At 49.3% G+C, this 20,463-nt stretch overlaps 1 protein-coding gene across 1 annotated transcript in view; it reads right to left on the bottom strand.

Annotated features, from left to right (window-relative positions):
• Window positions 1–1,746: 1,746 nt before the first annotated feature.
• Window positions 1,747–20,463, bottom strand: part of LOC149331170 (uncharacterized) — a 74,959-nt gene continuing 56,242 nt past the window's right edge. The window contains exon 4 of the mRNA XM_089556358.1: window positions 1,747–2,122. Coding sequence (XP_089412484.1) covers window positions 1,982–2,122 — 141 coding nt within the window. The 3' untranslated portion in view covers window positions 1,747–1,981. The remainder of the gene's footprint in view (window positions 2,123–20,463) is intronic.

Genomic DNA, 20,463 nt, shown 5'->3' with positions numbered 1-20,463 from the left:
TGTCACGATAACCGCGCTGACGCGCGCGTACCATCCGCGATTCGGTCCGCACGTCTGGACCCACCTTCATGGAGATACGATCACGTGGTGGGTACACCAGTAATGGCAAGGCTTTGGGTTCGGTTCAGCTACGGTTTCGGGTGAAAATTCGGGTTCTGTTCCTGTTTCGGGTTCAGGTTCGGTTCCGGTTCGACGCTATGCTTTAGACAGTCAAAGTGCCCCTGAATTATTTGCTGTCCTTTTCGCCAAAGGTAGCTTCATATTCGCTACTGAGAGCATAATTAGCATTCGACTCGAAGAATTTTTTCTACTGCTAATTGCAACGAAAAATTTAGCGGCAACAACGCGGCACATAAGAGAGCGCGAAGAGTGAAAGAACATCTGGCGAGCGCGGCGCCTTGGCTTTCATGCTCATTGATGGCAAAATCACCGAGGTCCTTATCTGTGGGAATGAATGAACACCGTCCTGACGTACTTCCATCTCTTGGGGACACAGCTGGAACACCTTGGTTACTCTACTGTTGACTCCGTAAATGCATCTCTCAGTCAGACCGCTATCTCATATGCGGATCTGTCCCGCAAATAATGTCACAACTTCGGCTTCAGTGCCCATGGGGATTCTAGAGCACGTCAGAATTAAGCGCTCACCGTCAAAAACGTGACCGCTTTCCACAAACCAGCGCGAATTTCATCGCAAGCCAGGAACAGCAATACATTTTCAAAGCGACCAGTTATATGCATGGACACATCCACAGACCACGTACGGACCTTTGCAAATACATCATCTTGCCCAGTGTAGCAATATATTTATGATGACGATGATCACGTCCACGTTCACACCCCTTTTCAACGGGCTGTCACGTTGTTGTGAGCCGCCAGACATCACAGTGCCCCCTTACGCTGAGTTTGCTCGCGAATAGAGGGCAGCGCGAGATGAGCGAAGAGGACAGCAGTTCCTAGAATTTTCCTTCCCTCGGTGTGTTGTCGCACTCGGCACATCACTCACGTGACCTTTTCTCCCGTGCTCCGGTCCGTCGTGTGGACACTGACGTTCTAGAAGACCGTGGTTACCGCTCCAAACAGTGCACATCTCGGAGATACGGTCACGTGGTGGGTACACCAATAATGGAAAGGCTTCATCGCTCTTAGGCGTTTTTCAATGCCAAATTAAAATTATATATTTTTGTTTCCTCCGATATGGCACTGCTCCACTCTTACATCATGGTACTTTTTTTTCGAATATAATCTCATGACACGTGTTTCAGTCAGTAATTAATATACTGTCTCTTTAATGAGCACAGACCTCGATGTTTCATAAATGCTGCACTTACCTCCCAGTATCCAGCGACCTAGTACCAAGCACCCATTGCCAGTAACCCTGCGTTATTCCCAACACTGCTTCGTTATCAGATATGGCAGCTGGTGACTGAGTTCCAGTTCCTCTGGGAATGGGTATTCTAGCCAATATCGACGAGCAGTGCCAGAAAGGAGACAAATGCAAAACAAACCTGTTCATTTTGGCGAAAATGGTGGAGCGAGAGCTGACACGCTGCATGAGACACATTCACTCAAGGCGCAACGCTGACACAGTGCACATAGTGAGAATTTTGTAGTCCTCCAATCTCCGAGATTAGACATGAAGGCATGCTGATGTCCTGCTGCATCCCAGTCTCCATGGGTCACACATGAAGTATTGCTGATGTCCTGCTCCATAAGGTCGGTGGTCATGTCTTCTTGCAGATGATGTTAAACTAGTCGCGAAACCTATGCCGGGTTTTCTATCAGTGACCTCACCACATTGCATACCTTGAGAGCCATCCCTAAGCTCATACCCATGACATTTGTTAGGTAGTCCTCAGTAAACATAAACAAACCTTCCCTGTCAGTTAGCTGTGCAGTGAATTCTTCGACGCATCCTGTGCAGCTTGGAATTTCCGCGATGTAGGGAATAGCCTCCGGAACCGTCCAGCCACGAGGGCTTTCAGACCAGCAACGCCAGATGCTCCAGCAGGTTTTCCACTTTCTCTTCGTCAACCATGTTCCACTGAGGATCATAGTCAGCAGTCGTGTTGTCCGGGATCCAGGCAGCAGGCGGGGTAGGGGTCCTGAAGCCAGTGTACTCCTGCGTAGAGTAAATATGCCGACTCTAGATCGAGAGCTCCACATTCTTGGAACAGCTGTCGCAGCCTTTATGGCAACACATCTTAGCCAAATTGTAGTGGCAATGTATTCTAGACACAATGAACAAATATTAATATGCAGACCAAATACAGCGCGTACTCAGTAGTGTTCTCCAAATTATAGTACCAGTATAATGTAAGCACTTTGAACAAATTTTACTGCACACAAAATGCTGAGCGTACTCAGCAGCGTTCTGCCCCACCGAGGTGGCTCAGTGGTTACGGCGCTCAGCTGCTGGCCCGAATGACACGGGTTCGATCCCGGCCGCGGCGGCTGAATTTCGATGGAGGCGAAATTCTAGAGGCCTGTGTGCTGTGCGATGTCAGTGCACGCTAAAGAACCCCAGGTGGTCGCAATTTCCGGAGCCCTTCACTACGGCATCCCCCATAGCCTGAGTCGCTTTGGGACGTTGAACCCCATAAAACCAAATCATAAACCAATCAGCAGCGTCCTGCTCCGTTGATGTGATCACGTTATCTAACTATTTCCGTGATAGCAGGACTGCGACGCTTTTAGGTCCTCAAATAGGTAAAAAATATTCTCCTTAATAATACTTAACTGGGAACGCGGGCAGAAAATTTTTTACTGGGGAGGAGCGGAGAATTAATTTTTACGTAGGCATGGTGCCTGCGTGACTGTTTTTGCCGCTGCCCGTCGCGTACCCTTGACGCCGTCACTGATTTTCAACGCTTGTTGAGCCTCGTTTTGAGCAAGCATCGCAGGAGTTAACTAACACGACTTCCCCTCAGCGCTTTGCCACCCTTCTTCCTGGAGCACAGCCAGTAATTTTTTCTAGGGCTATCTGTTGTTTTTTTTTTTTTTTCAATACATAATGACATGACCATCGACCCGCAAGCGCTAGATTGATTTGTGATTTTGTGACTTGTGATTTTTTTTTCCTTTCAAGAACGCTTGCAACATCGAATGGCGATTCATTCCCGCCACCTGCATAGAGGCGATTACAAACCCCGCCAGCCCAGGAGAAATAAGCCGGGTGCCGCTTCCAAACCTGTCTTCCAGCTTAAAATAAATAGAATTTGCACATGGCATGCTTACACGGAGAAAAATTTGGGATTTACCTTTCTCAGCTCGAGCAGAATACGCCAACGCTTTTTCGAGGTGGTGATCCTGCTAAAACAATAGCCGCGAGAGGCGTCAATCGTCGAAAGCACGTTGTGGGCATTTAAAGCACTGCATCCAGCGCAAAACTGTCGCAAAAGTAGGCCCTCGCAGCATACATGTATATTTAGCCGGGGTATGTTGCGTATTTAGCGAATGGAACATATGTGATCGTGCACGGTGGCCAAAGAGTTGCGAAGTCATCTGACCAATGGTCGTCCTATTTAGTTTCATTAGCATGGTATGCAAACCATTTCCTATCAAGGAAGTAGGCTGCTAGCCAAGTGTGATGGACATTGAGAGGATTCCGAGACGTGTCCAATGATAAATGATCGGCCACTGCAGTGTCCCCTGCGGAAGAGGAATCAACGCTGGTTCACGGGGCTTTCGCTTGTGCCCCACTAATGGATGAAATAGCATGCACTTCTTTCCATCTGTTCTTCCGAAGCGTACAACTAGTCGAATATTCTTGAGAAATTGGAAGGCCCAGCATCAGGTTTGAAGTGCTCTCGTTTCAATGATGTTTTCCGAGGGTCCTCAACAGTGTGAGACTTGTCCTGCAGCCGACGTTGACGAAATGGTCCGAGCAAAGGAAGTCGTGTTCGGAAAGTGTCTTATGTCGATCGAGATAGCTGTGCCGCACTCACCCATGCCCTCTAGAGATTGCTATCCTTTCGAAAGGGTATCACAGCTCGTCAGCGCCACACACGATGTGTTACACGGTGGAGGCACACTCTAATTAACTTTTGCAACAATTTTTATCCGAGCAAATACCCCCTGCGTCCTGTTTCGCCGGTCACAAAACTACATATTGCAATGCAGCAGATTGAAGTGGCCAGCTACCATATAGTACACCAGGTGACTGTGCTATCCGTGCTTCCGCTACTTGAAGGACGCATCGATGCAGCTGCAGCAGGGGCGCGCCGTAGGTGGCACCGGGCTAACCGCGTGCTGTGAAAAAGTGTGACGTCATGGCTGCTGTGTCAAGCCCCCCTAATGAACTTGCGCAGGTCACGACTGTACGCAAAAGCTGCGTTGGATGACTGAAGGTGCTGGACGCGTTCTCCAAGTGCGGCTTCGGACGGCACAGAGCTCACCGTCGCCGAGGACAGGCACACGGTGAGCAGCTCACTCATTTCAGCCCGCGCGAGAATGCCGCACCCACAGCTATACGGTCTGTAGACGAAGCACGAGCACGTACAGTCGGACGAGTAAAAGCAGGACAGCGTAGAGTGAAATTTTAGTGCGAAACACCGACTAAAAAATTTGGCTGTGGCTTAGCTAAGGTTAAGCCTGGATATCTCAAAGCGAAAAGCTCTCGCTGCTTTTCAGCCAACTCCCAAGCTACCACTTCTGGATCGGTGTTGATGATGATGACGATGTCCTCAGGCTTAATGGCACATACCCATGGCGGGGGATTGGCCAGGGTGTTTCTGCGCCGTCTGACTGTTGCTTTTTCTTCTCCTTCTATGGCGAGTGTCTGCGCCTGTTCTATGGGGAAGCGCGCCTTATGTACCCCTCCTTACAAATGCGCACTGCGCACGGATGTGGCGAAGGGTCAAACGCTAAACAGAGCGTATTTCTCTTTGACCAAAAATGCCCTACATGAGGCACACACCCTGCCCACGGTTTCACTCAACTTTGTACCAAAATCTATGTCCAACCATAATTGACCAAGCCAAACACGATGGCGACCTCCAAATTTGAATTGAGGCATTTCCAAAGTATGACCCGGGCCACACCCGAAATTTGACCTTAGCCTATTGGGACCAAAGAATACTTGGTATAGGCAAAAACTAGAGCTTTCGCACTAGTAGGTTTAACCAAGTTAAAACCCTGACATCTTTTCTTGGATGCGTTTAGTATGCGCTCCCCGTACTGTCACACTTGTGTTGTAACCATATGTTTATGAACTTTCACAAGGCAACCATTTTTTGTGTATTAATGATGGACCAATCAAGCTCTTCAGTGTGATTTTTGCAATGGAATGACTAATTTTCACAAAACTACCTGGGGCAGAGAGACGACGACAGAACGAGCGTTTTCTCTCAAGTGCTACTTATAGTATACAAGCCACGAAGCTATCCAAACTTGCATTACTGGAAAGACGCGCCGACGCAGCTGCAGTAGGGGCTCGCCGTTGCTCGCACCGCGCTAACCATGTGCTCTGGAAAAGTGTGACATCAGGGCTGCTGTTTGAAGCCCCCGTGACGAATTTGCGCAGGACACGACTGTTTACGAGCGCGGCGTTGGATGCCTGGAGGTGCTGGACGTGTTCTCCACGTAGCTCCAAGTGCAGCTTCGGATGGCAGAGCTCACCGAAGACAAGCACACGGTGAGCACATCATTCATTTCAGGCCGCGCAAGAATGCAGCACAGTTTACTGAATGGTCTGTAGACGAAGCACAAACTCTGACAGTGGGGAGATTAGCAACAGGACTGCGGAAAGCGCAGTTTTTTTATATGTCTATAGTATGTGCTCCTCATGCATACAGCGACAGCGGTGTTGCAGCCGTGATATTTATGAAGTATCACAAGGAAACCTGTTTTTGGTATACTGAGAGAGCAATCATGCTTGTGTGTGATTCTTGAAGTGAAGCGATAACCTTGACAGGAAGGCCTGAAGCAGAGAGACGACAAACAGAACGAGCGATTACTTTCAACCGTTTTATTTTTTTGGCGGGAAAAGCTTTTCTAGGAATGGCGGAGGGTGGGCACACACAGTTATGCCTGTGCTGTCTTGGTGAGCTTGACGGATAGGCTGCTCACATAGTCATCCGTCAGTGCATGTCAGCAGGACACGCACGAAGGTATACGTCGTCCAGAAAGCGTAACCCCCCCCCCCCCCCAAGAGGCCATTCACAACCAACAGGCTCATCTCCACCGTCACGTACACCATATACCACTCACCAAGGAGTCGAAGAATTCCACACCAAACGCAGTTACGCAGGAACAAGCAACCTGTACATTAAAGGGGTCATTTATGATCTCCCAACAAATCGTGGCGTTCTAGCCACGACCGTTGTTATGCATACTTAAAAAAAGAAGCAGGGCTCTACGTGGGCATTTTAGCTAAAAATTGCAATTTGAAGTTGACTCTAAGCCCCTCCCCCGACAGCGCCGCCGTCTGGTGGAAAACCGATGCAAAATCACCTTGACACATTACAGTTAAGCCGCCGAGATCGGCAGTAGACAGAAAAGGGAAGGACACGGACCTGTGTTGCCTTTGTCCCCCTGCCGTCACTCCCCCCCCCCCCCCCCCCCTTTACCCTCAGCACTCCTATCCCGAACAGCGAGCCACCCACTCCCCTACGCTCGTTACGAGGAGTGCGCAGTTCACTCGTTCAGTTGAGAGAAAGCACGTGAGCGTTGGTTCACGGCGTCATGAATCGCGAGCGCGTTAGTCTTACCTGACTACCACACGGTACAGCACAAGTTTTAAAAATTCAATTACAAATTACTCGTTGCATCAAATGACCTCATTCCCAGTTGTTCCGAGAGTCATAGCGAACAAAATGAGTCTGAAAAACGCAGTCATAACCCATTTAAATGTTATTCGGTGACAGCACCCACACATCACACAGCCATCCTCACTCCTTAAACCTTACCAGTTATCAACAGTACACCGACACAAACCTAAACACACCCGCAAGAATCGGCACGTGTTACATGCGGGCCCTCGGTGACCTTGCTTACATATGCAAGCCCGCACGTCTTGGTTAAGCCACAGGGTGTCTTAGCAGATTATCTCGGCAGCAACCTCCCCATCTTTATCACTACCCATACATTCAAAACCAAAATATTTCTTCCCCACTCTTCTCTTCCGTGATATGTCAGTGCACATTAAAGAACCCCAGGTGGTCGAAATTTCCGGAGCCCTTCACTACGGCGTCCCTCATAGCCTGAGTCGCTTTGGCACGTTAAACTCCAATAACCCAAAGCACTCAACTCCTCTAAGAGCGAGACAAACTTGGCTCTCATCTTGCGCCAGAACCAGCTCCCTGGGCGAGTAGGATTGAGCAAGCTTTACACACCCCCAGCAAACGAGTCAAGAAGATTATTCAATTTGATCTACAAAAGACACAAAGTGAACAAGGAAGGGGAAGGGGGCTTCTGTTCACCTGGGCCATACGAAGTCTTCTTGCCGAAACGCTGGCAAGCACCCTGAGGCTTTCCTCTTCCTTGTTCTCTTTGTGATTGCGAGAACCGTCTCGCTACCTTGATCTACAAAAAGGGCACTGACATCAACCGAACTCTACAAGACATATGCACTGCGAAAACAATTCTATCGATTGGGACGGAATCACTTGTCCTGGGCCCCCTCGGCCTAATCCGAACCTCGACAAGGACAACACCCTTGATGAAGTCGAACGATCACTGATTACCATACGCCGCCCAACAGCCCCCGGACCAGACCACATGACACACAAGGTCCTCCGCAACCTTGACGACACCTCACTTTAGGAACTGATGGAGCGCTGCCCTCCACCTGGAAACATGCACACATCACTTTTATTCCCAAACCCAGCAAGGCAGTCATCCTCCGAAACCTTTGCCAGCTGTCTCCCTCATCAGTTGCGTGAAAAAACTGTTTGAACATGTTTTCCAGCCAGCACTATACCATCCGTCCCCATCCAGGTCAGGTATGTTGGTGAGTTGTTTAGCCAGGAACTGCACCTTGTGGAGTGTTCTGGATTGGGAGGGTTAATAAAGGTGACACTCCACAAGGTGCAGTTCTCTGCTCCCTCCTACTGAAAATAGCGTTAGCCCACTATCATACCTGACCTCCGCGCGGCACTATACACCTACGACACCACTTCATGGACGACAAAAGGCTCCATAGGAGAGGCATAAAATACTTTACAATATACAATTGATATTATCACTTCGAAACTGACCTTTATGGGCCTTAAGTGTTTTCCATTCAAATGATCACTCCACGTGATCAGACAACTTCCTCGGGTTCTACGCATACACTGCGACACACCCCTGGCCAACAGACTCGGAATCCTTGGCCTATATATATACAAGACACTTTGGGTGCCACCCTCATATAGAACTCCTAGACAAGGAAACCGAAATTAACGGCAGGCTTAATTCGCAGATTTGCTATATGCAATCACGGCCTGTCGAAGAGGGGAACCCTTAACATGACAGACGCCCGAATCACCAGCCGATTGAGTTATCACCTTTCCTACCACTTTCTCATCAAAACACAACAAGATAAAGCTGATGTCCTTATCATAAATGCGACCGCCTGAGCACTCCGCCTGCAACTGTCAGTTTGGTACGTTCCTTATTAGATTATGGGTTCACTGTACGGTTGGGCAGGTCTGTCATGCCGTAAAAATTGGATCGAGTACAAAACTGAGGCCTAGCGCTCTCATGTGGCGCATACAGAACAACTCCCATAGTCAACCTCTGTGCAGAAATAAATGAAACCTCCCTTGAATACAGAAGAATCGCTACCAAGACATATATACTATCCAGTTGTGGCGAAATGTCGTTTACACGTTTTGGCGGGCTAGTTGGTTAAGCATCTTGAATAAACAGCGCGAACGAAGACGAGCACAAAAGACAAGAAAATGGACGACACAGCGCTGTGTCGTCCATTTTCTTGTCTTTTGTGCTCGTCTTCGTTCGCGCTGTTTATTCAAAATGTCGTTGTTGAATATTATTTACCCACAAACCGCAAGCTACCTGGCCACTGGTATTGCGATTCGAAGAGATATGCCAGAATCTCAATATACAGGACACATTACCTGACAAATAGATTCACAACAGCGCTACGGAACGAGGACAGAAGGAACACGAAAAACACAGGACGGGCGCTGTCCTGACATTTGTGCAGCTGCAGGAAAAATAGTAAACGAGAATCTCACGAACAGTATTATTTACACAGGCCCCCTAATGGTACTGACATCTCTTCACTCTAGAAGTGCAATCACTCCGTCACTGGATGACACCATTCACAACATAGCAAAAGACAAAATTATGCTGGGTCCCCAGTCATGTCAGAATGAAAGGCAACGACAGAGCAGATTTGTGCGCTGCTGAAGCTTGTGGGAAGACAAAATAAACAATGTATACCATTTAAGGATTGCACGAATTTAGTACAACGTAAATTAAGAAAAAAAAAGGGCATTCGCCTTGGAAAAACGAAGTAAATAGCAAACTGCGCTTGGTAAAGATAGCTTTAGGGTGAATGGAAGTCATGTGTGCAGCAGGAACGTTTCAAGCAAGTGGTTCTCTGTCATCTCCGAATAGGCCACACACACCTTACGGACCAATTCCTGCTAACAAAACAAGACAACAAGGATAGCTGCTGAGGTGTCCAACCCCCTTTAAAGGTTTTAATATTAGCCATTTCTAGAAATTCTTTCCTATGTGATCACTAGGTCGCACTAACGTTTTAGGCCCCCTACACCACCGATGATTCTTCACTTTTCTATAAAATTCAGCGGAAAAATTTTCGTAACACCGTATGCTTGGCGCATGATGGCCTTAGTTGCCTGTGCGCCATAAAACACTACACACACACCAACCGCCCGATGCATCCCGAGGTCTTATGGCAACATCAGACAAACCGTTGCATCTCCCCCTCCGTCCCAAAGCAGAAGAAGCCCCAGCTTGTTCATCCTCAACACGTACAGCGCGCCAAATTACAAAAGTGCTAAACAACCGCGCGAAGAACCCGAGGAGATTTTAACGCAAGAAACGTAAGCTGGGGTTACACGCAAAAGTGCAGAAAAGAATCGCAACACTGGACATTAATGCAAAATGAGGCCCTAACCCGTTAACGATACACAACAGCGCGCAGCTAAACACCAACCCAATCCCACGATCACCAAAAACATCGCACAGTGTTTGTGAACCAACACGCAGACCTCCCTAGGCAGCGACGACTACAACATTCAAACAACTTCCGCACTGAAGTCAATCTCTCCCTCTGTAAAAAGGACACTAAAAATCACAGACTGGGATAAATTCAGGAATCTCCGGAAGAAATCCACTACTGAGATAGAGAACCTTGCAAACTGGGTGAATGCACTCACATAGGACGTCGGAAGTGCCACATCCCGAGTAATCGGGAAACGAAAATCGTGGACAGTAGACTTGTCCACATGTGGGAAACACACTCCAGTATGCAAAAAAGATGGCTGAAAAACAAACACGGCCTCTTAAACTAAGGATAGCAGCCTTAGGAAAAAGATTGAAGCACACGCAGTACACCTAACCCGTCAACAGTGGGACCAGATTTGCAACTGCATGGAAGCAAATCTGGATTTGCTTCCATGCGGTTGCAAATCTGGGACTGAAAAACACGTGGAAGCTTCTACGTTGCCTCTTAGAAGCATAAAACACTAAAGACTCCCAACAACGTAACGTAAATCGCAGCGCCAAGAAATTAAATGTGGAAGACAGCGCTTTGATCCAAAACTTAAAAGACGGGTATCTCACAACCACAGCTAGAAGCCTACCCCTCAAATACTCAAGCCCTCTGAACCCCGTGTTTGACGAAGACATATCGACAAGGGAAGTGAGAGTAGGTATGCACAAGCTGCGCACCATGTCGGCGCCGGGCGCGGATAAAATCACCAACAAAACATTACTGAACCTGGACGAAAATTTGGTTCAAGCCGTAACCAAGCTTTTCGATGAACACTGGAGAGGGGCACCCCCTCCCGGAATGGACCTACGCTAAGGTCACCTTTATTCTAAAACCAGGTAAACCAGTTCAATTGGCAAGCCTCCGTTCCATGTCGGTCACCTCGTGCCTAGGAAAACTGTACGAACACGCTATCCTCGGCCGTTTCCAAACCCACATGCAAAAACACGGCCTCTTCCCCCATGCGAGGCTGGGATTTAGAAGCAAACTGTACACGACGCAGGACGTGATGCTTCAAATCTCAGAAGTAGGGGTGTGAGAATATCAAATTTTTCGAATACGAATCGAATACGAATAATCAAGGACAGACACATTTAACCACTACAAAACATTTATTTGAGCACCCAAGAACATCACAGTTCAACTATCAGTGATGAAATGAGCACGAAAGGTGCGTGTGGCTGCACAAAAAGTATCAGTCTCGAGCACTGTTCTTAGAAGAGTGAAAATATCAGAGAAGGTGGCTAGGACACAGCATTGATCAAGGCTAGCTTGCCATAAGCACAAAAGCGCGTTGCTGGGATGAACATAAAAGGTTGTCGGCTGCTCTACTTGGTCAGGCAGAAGTAGTTCCCTTCTAGCTGAAACAACTTCTCCAGCTACAGAAAATGCCCTCTCAATTGGCACTGAACGGGCTCGTATTGAGAGGTATTTCGTGCACTGCTCTGACTATACCAGCTTCGCAGGTATAGCCACAAAAAAGTTCACCAGTGCAGTCAGCTACTGCATGGCCCAACTGTAGTGCCTAGAACCCAACGTTACGCATTGCTCTGGGCGCCGCCATGTTGTTATGTCTCTGTCGACAGGACTTGCGGACCGAAATGAACGCCGGTGCTCGCAGTAGAATATTCGGCTAGATACGAATATTCGCGTCGTGTCGAATAATCGAAACAACACGAATATGTGGATTTCGAATCGAACACGATTAATAAAAAAATAATATTTGAATTATATTCGAAAATTTCGAATATTCGCACACCCCTACTCAGAAGAAATTCTACACCTGAGACACGGCAGACGCACGAAACCAAACTAAACGCACTATCTTACTGAGGTGTAGGGGCTAGAACACACGCGTATTTAACCGCCTTTATGAGTAACAGGACGGCGGAGATATGGTTTGGGTCCACACAATCCCCCTCGTTATCTCTAGAAAGCAGGGGCACATCTCAAGGCTGAGTTTTATCTCCACTACTCTTCGACACCACTCCTACGCAGACGACCACGGCAAAATGCCGGCGAAATGGAGGAAAGCCGCCAAGCAGAAGCGGTACGGACTGCGTGGCCTGTATAGGCCTTGCACACTCGCTGACCGAATCCTGCTGCTCCACCCGACTGCGGGCCGTCACAAAAAGGGAAAACCCTCTATACAAGTGACGGTCGACGGCCTCCCAGTATCGGAGGTACAGAAACTCCGCATCTGGGAACGTTTGTCCAAACACACGGTCATGACACATCAAAGCATCAGGCTAATCAAAAAAATACCAAACAAGCATTCGTGATTAGCAGAATGGTATACTCACTGCCCTATATTCTACCTCACAAAGATAGAAGAGGAAAGAGTTGTGGGTTTCTAAGTGGACACAGGCCACCACCCACCGCGGGTTCGAGCTTCGCGCGAGCCAAGGGCCCCGATCAGCCGTCACCACACACACACTGGGACACCGATGCGGCGCACTCAACCTCCGCTGGGAGGAGAGCGATTCGCCGCAAAGAAATAGGCCTCCAAGTTCACAAAGGAGACGTTTATTCACGTCTTCCTTCAGCAGGTACACAAACACTCAATAGTCACCCCGTCCCGGGGGCGCGCGAGGAGCAAGGCTCCGCTGCGCGCACGAAGCGACTCGAGTAATGCGCGCCGCTAGCACGCCGCTGCAGGAGAATGTCCCCGCGGCAGTGCTGTGATCTCCCTCTCGTGTCGACCGTTGGGCCGGTTGCGAGAGAGAGTGGGCAATCAACGCAAGGTACGCCTGTCTGAGGTCGCTGGACCCCGCTGGACAGGCTCGAGCCGCTGCAGGTCAGAGGACACGTGCGGGCGAGCTCGAATAAGCACTGGTCCGAGCGGCAAAGGCCGGCAGGGACAAACAGTAACGTACGCACCTTTCGCTGTCTCGGAGGGATCTCTCTCTCGGCCCCGCTCGGACGGTCGCGCGGCGCGCGGCCGCCCAAAGCGGTTCCCGAATTCCCGCCAAAAGGCGCCAATGGCAAAGGCCCTTGGGGAGCCGGGGCGGAGCTGTGGCTAAATGACAGTGATTAGGTACCCAGCCGCCTCTCCACCGCCTGAGGCGGGAGCAAGGGAAAGAGGAGAAACAACGCGGGAGGCCGGCACAGCCGCGCAAAGGCGACGGCGGAAAGCCAGGATTCCCACATCGTAAACGTGCTAATAAGACAGGGAGAGACGATCTCGCCTATGCTATTAACCGCATGTTTACAGGAGGTATTCCGGGGCCCGGAATGTGAACAGATGGGGATAAGATTTAGCGGAGAATACCTTAGTAATCTGCGATTCGCTGATGATATTGCCTTGCTAAGTCGATCAGGGTATGAACTGCAAAGTATGATCAATGAGTTATACTCAATCGTCTAGGAAGAAAATATGGCTGTTTAGGGCAGGTAGTGACAGCTGATCATGATCATGAGAGGGAACTAACTAGAAGAATAAGAATGAGGTGAAGCGCATATGGCAGTTTACCAATACCCCTCAAGAGAGAAGTCTACAACCAATGTATCTTATCGGTACTCACCTATGGGGCAGAAGCGTGGAGGGTAACAAAGAGGGTTCAGCTTAAAGACAACGCAGCGAGCTATGCAAAGAAAAATAATAGGCGTGACGTTAACAAATCGGAAGCGGGAGAGGGAACAAACGCGGGTTAATGACATTTTAGTCGAAATCAAGAGGCAGAAATGGGCATGTAATGCGAAGGCAAGATAACCGCTGGCCCTGATGGGTAACGGAGTGGATTCTAAGAGAAGGCAAGCTCAGCAGGGGGTTGCAGAAAGTTAAGTGGGAGGATGAGATCAAGAAATGTGTAGTAATACGGTGGCCGCAGCTGGGAAAGGACAGGGTAAATTGGAGAGACATGGGAGCGGCCTTTGTCCTGCAGTGGGCGTAGTCAGGCTGTTGCTGATGACAAATCGGGCCTAAATCCTCCTCAAGGGACTTCAACCAACAGGCTCCTCCGCATGTGGGTCCGTAACACTCTACAAGAACTGTCTGAAGCCCGTTGTACTGCTGGCTATCCTCCACAAACACAGGCAGATACATCCCAAGCCCCCCCCCCCCCCCCCCCTCTGGACAACACCCTCAGCAAATCACGGAAAACCTAATCGTCCACCCAACCAACAACCGGGAAAGAGCTGATTTCACTTCATTTTTTGCTTGAAAGTAAAGTTGTTACTAACACCATGCTACAAATGCTTTTCCCGCCTGAAGAATAAGTAATGGAAACCGAGTGCTCGTTCTGTCAAAGGTAACGTTTACATTTCGAAAATGCTATAGCAACTGGCCGGAATAATCGGGTGAGTGTAAGTGTCAGCTCCGAACTGAATTCTCGAAAACTGCACAAGTGTGCTTTCGGTGAAGAGTGAGTGTTATGAAAAGTACGAGAGACTGATGTTATATTCCGAGGGTTGCCTTGCGTGAGCAATTCGAAGTCGAAGGCAGGATGAACGTTATAATTGTAATAAAAAAAGAAAAAGAAATGAGCACAGTTTTTGCATTGACTGCTGCGCAGACATACAGGCCGGAATGTATTGCGAAACCTCCCCCGGTCTGGTTCCGGTCCTAGGCCCGAGCTAAATGATGCAAGTGCTCTCAGCAGGTGTGTGGACGACCGTACGCAGAAAATGTTTCAGAAGGCTAGGCCATTAGGGTGTGTCCCCGAAGACAGTACAGGATTTCTTAAAAATAAAAGTAATGAGTTAGAACACTTTTTTTCGGCTTAGAATTGTCAGCTGAGTATTACATCAGAATGCAGCTAACACATTCTAAATAGCAGGCTGATTAACAAATACTCATTAGCTGTCTTTTTAACTATTACTAGTAGGCTGCTTAGTTATTGAGACCCCTGTAGCCTATCGTAATTTCTACATCAGTTTTTATAATTTCGAAAATACGCTTACCCTCGACGGTGTGGGCCAACAAATCTTGGCTATTTCGACGAGTTACATGGCTACATCGAGGCAAAATGCACGCTCTTTCAAGAAGCTTGGAGGCACAGCAAACTCCCTAGTGCATGTAAGACGTCGAAACAGACAACGTTTGTTGTGCCACAGCGCTGAGGGTAGCCGTTATTATTGTAAAAACTTTGGATGCTACTGTGGGCTGCAGGCCTCTTAAAGGTGCAGTGAAGCGAAATCTGAACTCGTCTTTTTGCCGCGGGAACTCAATCTACACGTTTCTCGCATTCTTAGAAACTGCGATTTATTGCCCTGTGTGGTCGATTTCCCTAATTAAATCAAATTAACGTCCGGCTCCCACCTTTTATTTTTGTTTTGAATTCTCCCCGTACGGTGGGCGGAGTCGACCAACGCGCCACCCAGTGCCGTGGCGGCTTGCCGCTGTGCCATCGGCGGAGTAATACGTATGCTTCGTCTCACAAGATGTTTGCAGCACTACGGAAGGCAGAGCACTCTCGTCCAATCAGGGCTGCAGGAACACAAAAAATAGTCCCTCGAATATTTGAGCAGTGTAGGACTATTAATCAAACAATGAGCACAGCAATTGAAAGCATAATGTGGACTAAGCCGCCGCGGTGGCTCAGTGGCTATGGTGCTCGGCTGCTGGCCCGAAAGACGTGGGTTCGATCCCGGCCGCGGCGGCTGAATTTCTTTGGAGGAGAAATTCGAGGCCCGTGTACTGTGCTATGTCAGTGCACGTTAAAGAACCCCAGGTGGTCGAAATTTCCGAAGCCCTCCACTACGGCATCTCTCATAGCCTTAGTCACTTTGGGACGTTAAACCCCATAAACCAAACCAAACCATAATGTGGACTGGTAGATTTAGGTGGTATAGAGTGCTTCAATCACTGGTGAAATTAACAAAGCCCGTACGAACACAGCTCTGCGGAGGCTTGCTGCGAGGTAGTGATGCATCGCCATTTTCCAACATGGCGCCGGCCGAGTCGGTTGTGTCGTCAGTGTGCCCTACACCGACAGTGCGCTGTTTTTCTAAGCAGACCATCGCAGTTGGCTTCTTGAAGTGCTTCGTGTCGAGAACGGGGCAGTTCAAGTACGAATGCGTTCACCAAGAGGAGGGCAAAACTCACTCAGGTGAGCGAGCGAACGCTTTACCAGTCGACAACGCAGACGTTGAAGGCGGGCCGAATGTTGTCCCTGAAGAAGCCGGCTGCGTTACAGCGATGGACAACGCGCCATATCATTCTGTGAAGCAGGATAAAGTGCGGCGGAGGACTAGCCTCAAAAAAAGACATAGACTTGGCTGCCTGGAAAACGGGTCGCGTGGAGTAGCGACATGGTGAAGGCCGAGCTCATGAAGCTTGGCAACAACGTGAACGCAGGTGGGGACCGATACCGTGTGGACTGCAGCGCCGAAGCTGCTGGCCGTCTCGATGTGCGCCTGCCACCCTACCACTGCCAATCGAACCCGATAGAGTTTGTTTGGAGCGATGTCAAGGGCTTCGTCGCCAGTCAAAACAAGACGCTTAAGCTCTAAGACGTGGAGCCTCTGGTTTGGCAAGGCATCATGCAAGTGACTACTGAGAAATGGAAGAATTACATGCAGCATGCTATTAGTGAGGAAGATGGGATGAGGAAACTGGACCATGTCATTGACGATGCTGTTGACCAAGGACCATCTGTTGTTGTCAACCTGGACGACGACACAAACCAGCAGAGTTGAGTGGAGTTGTGATGAGCCCCATTAATGTGCTAACGTACGCGCGAAAGTCGGAGTACCCTCGCAGTGTCTCTCATGAGATATTGCAGACACCGTAGCAGACGGCTCCGGATTAATTTTGACCGCTTGTGCGTTGACTTTAACGCAGCGCATGGGGTTTTGCATTTCGCCAACATCGACATTCGGCTGCCCCGGCCTGCATTTGCTTAATAGTGTAGTGGCCATGCTGGAATAAATAAATTCATTTAAACATAGCAGGAACATTGAAAATAACTGTGACGTGACAACAGAGGAAATGATACAAACAGGTGGCGACAGAAAAAAAAGAAAAAGTGGGGCCAGTGCGTCTGGAACGGGCGTCTGCCTGTACAAAAATAAACAGACATCCAGCGCCCCCTGCTAGATGTAGAAAGAAGCTAATTAGCAGTACGCCTTCTTTTATATGGAACGAGCCACCTGATGTCCAGCCAGGTGGATCGAGCAACAGGCGCGTAGGAACACACTAATGTAGTGCGCGCCATCCTGATTGGACGAGAGAGCTCTACCTTTCGTAGTGCTGCAAACATGTAGTGAGACGGAGTATAGTAGCAAATAGTCCGCGCGTATTTTGCGACTATATTATCTGCGAATGAAACTATTTATTCGCGGAAACCAAAAAGACAAAATAAAGCGAAAGCAAAGCTTCCACGGGACTGGCTGAAGGCACTCCACACATTGGTCGACTACGCCCACCGTACGGGGGAGAAGTAAAAAAATAATGGCGGGAGCCGGACGTTAATTCGATTGAATTAGAGAAATCGGCCACACAAGGCAATAAGTCGCAGCTTCTAACAATGCTCGGAACGTGTTCAGATTTTTCTTCACTGCACCTTTAATAATCAAGGTTCGTAACAGTTCAGTTTAGAAGATAGCTATTGAATATTGGTTTATCGTCTTGCTAGATAGCACGTAGTAGCTGCATTCTGATGTACTACACCGCCGACAGTGCGAAAAAAGTGCTTTTTGAACACAGAAAGCCTATTTTAGAAGAAAAAAAGATGTGTAAAGTCTGAAGTTGAACACTCACTATATACATCCTTCGCGGTCGCGTTTTGCTAGTTTCCCGGCAGCTGCGCACCACTGCCTGCAGGCTTCTCTAGAGCGAAGGAGATGCTATGGAGGTTAAAACATGCAGAAAGTGCAAAATCGAAGCGGCGGAATGTCGGCGCGAGAAAAACGGGTTTCCACGGGCCAAACCAAAGATACGGTGTACGCGAGACGACTGCGCTGCATGAGTAAATTCAGCGGGGAACTACTGATTGCGACCGCAGGACGTTGATTGGCACGGTGCTGGAGGTGCCGTGGAGGACAGCTGCGAGCGTACATCGACCGGACATCCGGAAACGCGACGTACGCGTCTGGTTTTTTGTTCCTGGATAATTGTTTTAGCATCCTCTCATATCCTGATGTCCCGTAAAAAAAAAAAAAGAAAACGTCTGCCTAGTGTCTTTCTGATGTGTGCTCGCTGCGGTCTATTCTGGTATTTGCAGCGGCATGCCTATTAGTATAACGATATAAAATGATCATCATAAAAGGAAATTGTTTACAGTGGCTGCGGTCCTCATCGACTCTCTCTGCACTTTCCCCATGTTTGTGACATGCAATATTGCTGTAGCACCGCGTGAACTGCACAATGTAAAACTACGTAGCGCATTCAAGACGGAGGCCAGTAATTAGAGAAGACTCGCTAAGTGTTAACGGTTCCACTTACCGGATTCTCGCAGACTTGTGGCAAGTGGCCATCAATTCGGCAGTTGCAACGGACTGTGATGAGCCATTCGCACAAGGAGAGTAAATTCCAATGATTGTCTGCAGCCTGCACCTTACGTTGCTCAGTTGTAGCAAGGCGATATGGACCAGCTGGCAAAGCAATAACTAGAGCTAGTGAATTTTACGTTGTGCAGTGCGCGCGCTAATACAGCAACAATACAAGACACGAAGATGTTGACAGTGCAGAGAGAGACAATGAGGAGTGCAGCCGCTGTATTGTGCGTACTTTCGTGAATGTGCTAGATATTATGATACGAAAGGGCACGCTGCTGCAGGTGCCTGAAAGACTGCAGCAAGCACACACTGGGCAGAAATACGAATCACACTGCGTACGCCCTTTTTCTCTTTTTTTTTTATGGGACATCAGGATATGAGTGCATTAAAAAAAAACCGTACGTAGCGTTTTCGGATGCATTTCAGTATCAACATGCTGCTGCAGGTACCGTAGAAGTCCGCAATAGCAACCAAACACCGGCCAGACATCCGAAAGGCATCACGTACCCTTCTTTTTTTGTTTGCTGGACGTTTTGTTTGTCATGAACGTTCATGGAACAAAACGTCCAGTAAAAAAAAAAAAAAGAGCGTGTGTACGTGGTGTCTCTCGGACGTCTCGTCAGTGTGTGGTTGCTGCGGACTTCTGCGGTGCCTGCAGCAGCGTGCGCACTCCTCCCTCGAATTCGGAACGATGGGAAAGAAAAAAAGAAGCTTCCTCCCCCGGGGAAACCTCCGCAGGAGCAACGGGCATCCGCCCTCTGGATACCCGGGGGACAGCGAGAAGAAGAGCTGTGCGAAAAAGCACAGATCCTCCCCTTGTCCTCCACACACGGCGGCCGAGCTGTGACGCTGGTGGGATCACCAGCCGCAGTTTTTTCGACAGCGATCCGCTGTGCCTGCGCTGGGAATCGAACCAAGGTCGGTGGGGATATTCGCCCAAGCATTGCCAACTGGCGCGCTAACCACTCGGCTACCGTGCGGCCCTGTTTCTTGTCGGCGTCCGCGAATGCTGATAGAAGGGAAGCGAAGAAGACCGAAAGCGAGCATGCGCGGGGGATGCGGTTATGTCGCCATCGGGCGTGGAGCGGCCGCACTAGGGCGGAAGTGCGATAGCGCGTGGGGCACCAGCCCCGTCATGGTGGTTCGTCCGTGCAGATAAAAGAAAGGTCGGAATGCCAAAGCCGAAACTTGAAACACGATCGGTGCGATTGTTCGGCGGTGAAAAAGGTAGCCGCGCGGCGAGGCAAGATGGCCGGGAACCTTTTGAACGGGTACGGCTTTGTTGTAGGTTGTTATGCCGGGAAACCCGCCCGGATTCCAATTCTGCAGGTCGCAAACTTTCTGCTGTGAAAGTCCCTTTGACAAGCCCTGGTGCTGCGCCGCAAGGCAACGCGCCCTAACGCTCCCTTGACAAGCCACGATGCTGCGCCGTAAGTCAGCGGTGTCTAAGGAGAAGCATCGGCGAGCAACGTGCCTGGACCTGTCGCAAGAGGCCAGACAGCGAGGCGCCAGATTCCTTCTCTCGCGGACGCCACCGCACGCGGCAAAATTTGAAGCGGTTGGCCCGCGCGATCGCTGATTGGTCCTATCGGACTGCCGTCGAGTGCTGCCTTTGGATTGGCCAGTTCTGAGGGGCCACCGTTCCTCAGGCTATACAAGCCCCAAAGCTACAACTGGGAGAGTGACCGAGTGACCGACCCACCGTGGTCGAGTGCTGTGACGCGTTGGTGTTTCGCTGATCGTCGCTGTGCGAGAACAGTCGCGTTGTGTAGCTCTCGGCCCCCGTGCCGATGTTGTACTATGTTATGCCCTGTACATAATGTATAAAGCGTTTT

Source organism: Amblyomma mixtum, chromosome 8 (assembly GCF_055824585.1).
Source record: "Amblyomma mixtum isolate Tamu chromosome 8, ASM5582458v1, whole genome shotgun sequence".
Lineage (NCBI taxonomy): Eukaryota > Metazoa > Arthropoda > Arachnida > Ixodida > Ixodidae > Amblyomma > Amblyomma mixtum.
This window is presented reverse-complemented; position numbering and strand designations above follow the sequence as displayed.